General features: G+C 32.5%; 1 protein-coding gene across 1 annotated transcript; it reads left to right on the forward strand.

The window, feature by feature from the left end:
• The first annotated feature begins 2,535 nt into the window (after positions 1-2,535).
• Positions 2,536-3,181, forward strand: LOC125259333 (BTB/POZ domain-containing protein KCTD8-like). Its single transcript, XM_048176915.1, has one exon. The coding sequence runs from the start codon at positions 2,663-2,665 to the stop codon at positions 3,149-3,151; it is 489 nt and encodes a 162-aa protein (XP_048032872.1). The 5' UTR covers positions 2,536-2,662; the 3' UTR covers positions 3,152-3,181.
• Positions 3,182-4,690: the final 1,509 nt, after the last annotated feature.

The raw sequence follows: 4,690 nt of genomic DNA on the forward strand, positions 1-4,690 counted from the left end.
TCAGTAAGGCAGAGTACATCAAATCTACAGTATTATCTGTGATCATTTCATGAGCTTTAGAAATTGTTTTCATTAACTTATTTTGTGATTTTCTGGTTTGAGCACGATCAGATTTTTGGTAACACTTTACTTGAAGGGGTGTGCATAAGACTGACATGACACCTTCATAATCATGACATGACACATGTCATGAATATGAAGGAGGTTTTATGAATGTTTATGACAACTGTCATTAAGTGTCATTCGCTCAATTATGTCATTTTTAATGCAAAGATGACATTGTTTGAGATGTCCGAGTTATGACAACTTGACATAAACCAATACATCATAACCTGTCAGTGTCTTTGTCATGACAATTTGACATTATTTAGCTTTATGGGTTAAAATTACATTAAACTGTCATGTGGTTGGTTTTGACATTGGCTGTCATGAGGCCATTATAATAGTGTCATAAATATGTATCTTGAGCTCAAGTACAGTGGTACAAATTGAACTTGTCATTAAAATGTCATTAAGTGACAATACTCTGACAAATAATTTTATAACAGCGTCATGACTATTTTTCATTTCATGTTTTTTTGTTTTTGTTTTTTGTTTTTTTAAGTTTCCACCAACAGAAGGTCAGATAATAGACAATTTCAAATTTCTTAAAAAAGATGACACTGTCTTTTAACTAGTTACTTATTACTATTAGCATTCATATGGCTAAAATATTGGCTATTTATTAGTACTTATAAAGCACATATTAATGCCTTATTCTGCATGATCTTATTCTACATTCTTAATCCTACCCAATACCTAAACCTAACAATTAACTATACTATAATTAACAGTAAATTAAGAGTTTATTGAGGGAAAAGTCATAGTTAATCATTTATATATGTGTTCCCTATACTGAAGTGTTACCAAAATAATGTAATGTAATGTTAACCCATAAAGCTAAGTAGTTTTTTAAGTTTGATAATTAATCTGCTATGTCATGTTTATGACAGGTTATGATGTTTTGATAATGTCAAGTTGTCATGACAAAGACACTGACAGGTTATGATGTGTTGGTTTATGTCAAGTTGTCGTAACAAAGAGATCTCAAACAATGTCATCTTTGCATTAAAAATGACATAATTGAGCGAATGACACTTAATGACAGTTGTCATAAACATGCATAAAACCTCCTTCATATTCATGACACGTGTCATGTCAAGATTATGAAGGTGTCATGTCAGTCTTATGCACACCCCTTCAAGTAAAGTGTTACCAGGTTTTTTTTTTAGATCCTATAGATTTATTATTTGACATCACTATTTGGGGAAAAGACACAGTTTCTATTGGATGGACACATGTACTTCTGTCATTTAAGTGAGAAGAACAAAGGCTGTGATTTGAGGTTTGACTTACTAGTCATAATGAATTGAATTTAATTCTATTTGCATCGTTGATCATTATTTTACAGTTTATCACTGTAAAACTGCTTTGAAACAATCTGCATTGTATGAAGCGCGGAACGTGATTTCTACTGAGGGAAACCAACCAACCATATATAAAGTATAATTTATATACATACATATATACATATATATATATATATATATATATATATATATATATATATATATATATATATATATATATATATATATAAGTATAGTGGCACATTGTTTTGTGAAACATTAGTGTTCATAGTTAATGTGATGAACTACAGTACACCTGCTGTATGGATACCCTGTTGTGACACCTGTGTGAACATGAGGAGAACTGACTTCATGCATCCATTATAAATCACTAAAACAGCAGTTGATTAAAAATGATTTAAAAAATGATTCAAAAAAGTGATGTTAGTTCCAATAAAACTTCCAATAAAGCATTTGAGCATGACACTTGCTTTGATATTTTGTATCTAATGCAATGACATCCAGACATTTTAAGAGTGACTTAGATGTCCAAACATTTTTTCAAAGTAGAGACATCGCTTTGAAAATGCAAACAGAAAAAAGGGGATGTAATTGAATATTCTCTGTGAAGTCCCTCTGGCCTCCACAGGAGAAGCTCAAAAGCAGATGGACCACTGTTTTCCCTGTCCAAAAGACCAGCAAGAATTTCCATACTTGATGCTAAAGCATATCACACTTAGAATTTATCAGGGAATAATTTGAGTACAATTCGTTTTAAGTCTGTTGCATAGTCTGTTTTTTACATGCATTTTTCTTTCACATGGCAAAACAAATGATACACAATGGCATGTTTAAAATTTCATGTTTAATGTGTAATGCACATTTATTGTGTATTCTTTAGTATTTTTAAACCAATACTTAATTTAAAAAAAAGCTTATTTAACTTATTTTAATAAAAATCATTTTATCTAAGTATCTTTTTAAAAAAAAAAAAACACACAATTTTGTTGAATTTAATATAATTGTATGAATAAAAATAATACATTGAAATGTTGTGTTATACTTTGTTCTTTTGATTACTTTTGTTTTCCATTTTAGTTTTCTCTGTTTTGAAAAAAATGTTAATTATGCTGTATATTGTATAAAAATTGCAAAGTTCCATTATTCAATGCTTCTGTATATTTGCTTCTCCTTTCATCATCAAATGTATTTAACATAGTGTAATTAATATAACTTAATTTCTGCTTTTTCTATTGACAGGAGGCAAAACGTCCATGTCGCCCTGCTTCAGTGTTCCAGATACTGATGGAGCAGTGGAGGAGACAATATATAACCCACATATGTCCAACGTCTATAGCCAGGATGACACAAACATTGCCCTTGACCTGGACAATGAATCTCTTTCAGACCCCCTTCCACCCTTGCCCCCACCCCTTCCACCCCTGGACAGCCCTGAACTGTCTCTGCCCCAGGAACCGAGCCCCCCTCCACTGCCTGCCATCAGTCCAGCACGCCCCACCACTTTGTCTCTAAAAACACTTCCCCGACCCACAATCCCCAACACTATGGCTTCCACCACCACCTCCATTACCAGAGAGAATGGTGGACCGCTAAGCAAAGACCCTGAAGAAGATGAGAAGAAGGTGATGGAGGAAGAGCTAAAGAAATGCATCGAGGATTTCAGGAAAATCCGCATACCAAAACTTTTCCCTGACCGCAAGAGGCACTGGCAGAGCGATCTGCTCAAAAAATATAATGCGTAATATTAATAAAACACCCTGCTGAAAACACCAGCATTGTTTTGGGTTCTGAGTCTAGTTTCACCAGCTATATGTAAGTTGTAAGTTGATTTGCCTAGTTGTAAAGGAGCACTAAGTTACATTATTAATTATGTGAATAAATGACTTGTTAGAGTCACAGCACACCGCTGTATGGTTCACTCTGTGTTGTACATGCCAAAAAAAAAAAAAATCTATATCAATTTAAGCAATTTTTTTTTTGTAACACTCTTTATTTACTGCTCCTTATTCATTTTATATATAGTTCCTGAAAGTTATTTACACAAAAATACTTGTTATTTTATTATTTAATTATCATATTTCAGTGGAAACTTTATTTTAACCCTTAGTTACGTGAAACAAAAAAAGTATCAACCGACTTTTAATTATTTAGTAACCTACTAGCTATGCTCCAGTTTTATTAGCTTCACTAGCAAGATCTACAAGATTTTGGTAAAACTAGCTTAGTTTTGCTGGTCAGCATCTTGGCTCTGCTGGTCCATCAGCTTGACCAGCTACAAAACCATCACTAACATGCAAAAGTGGGAATTCATATTGATTTAAGCCTGTCTTTTCAGAAGGGGAACAAAAAGAAATTAAAATAATGAAAATGATTTATGAAAACAACACAATGTCAAAGCATTTGAATGTCTTCAGTTTAAATCCAGAGTCTATTAGCAGTTTAATAATACTGTATGTAGACTAAATAAACAAATATTCCTTAAAAATAGGGTGTTTAAAAAGGATCATGACATCCTGAATGAAAATGAAAATCAAATGTATACAGTATACGATAGTTTATGTCTTTCAGACTGATTTTTAAATGCATCGGTTTATTTTTCAAGCCTTTGATTGTTTGAGGTTTTTTAAACATTTTTACATAAACTGAGTATGATATTTTGTGTAGAGAGAAAACATTCTTGTATCATGAATAAATGATGGTAAAAAAAGATGTCATTTATTGGTTAATTTAATAGTATGGACTACAAATATATTAAACCAAATAATTTCTGCAAATGTCTGTAATAGTAAATAAAGCAATAATACCTGTAATTTGATGTGTGTCATTTCTGACAAATTCTGTGTCAGGATACTCAAACAAACAGTGCACAAGAAATCTTTTGATGGAGTCATGGTGTTTACACCTTTTGAATGAATCAGCCTAGAAATGCCTTACTTATAGTTGCATATTAATTTGTGATAAGAGAATGATTTTTAACTGTTAACAAAAATTGGCAAAAAAAAAAAAAATGCTGTCTGCTTCTTAGCACATTTACATGTTACTTGGGTTTGAGTGTCTTGCTCGAGGGCACAAAGGGGATGATTCATCTAGCAACCTTCCAGTTACCAGCCCTGAGCCTTAATCACTACACCACACCACCCACATAGAATGTGGTAATGCATTAAAGAAAGCTAATGAACCACCTGAAACTTAAAGGAATAGTAATAATTTAGTTGCACCAGGTTTGACGTCAGTGACCGCAGATGACATTGGTTCTCATGTATGCTAATCTTATATATAGC

The sequence above is a fragment of the Megalobrama amblycephala genome, linkage group LG23 (assembly GCF_018812025.1).
Source record: "Megalobrama amblycephala isolate DHTTF-2021 linkage group LG23, ASM1881202v1, whole genome shotgun sequence".
Classification (NCBI taxonomy): Eukaryota; Metazoa; Chordata; class Actinopteri; order Cypriniformes; family Xenocyprididae; genus Megalobrama; species Megalobrama amblycephala.

Bases quoted from the DNA above. Each gene is read 5' to 3' on its own strand.
- LOC125259333 (XM_048176915.1), top strand. From the start codon at position 2,663: ATGTCGCCCTGCTTCAGTGTTCCAGATACTGATGGAGCAGTGGAGGAG.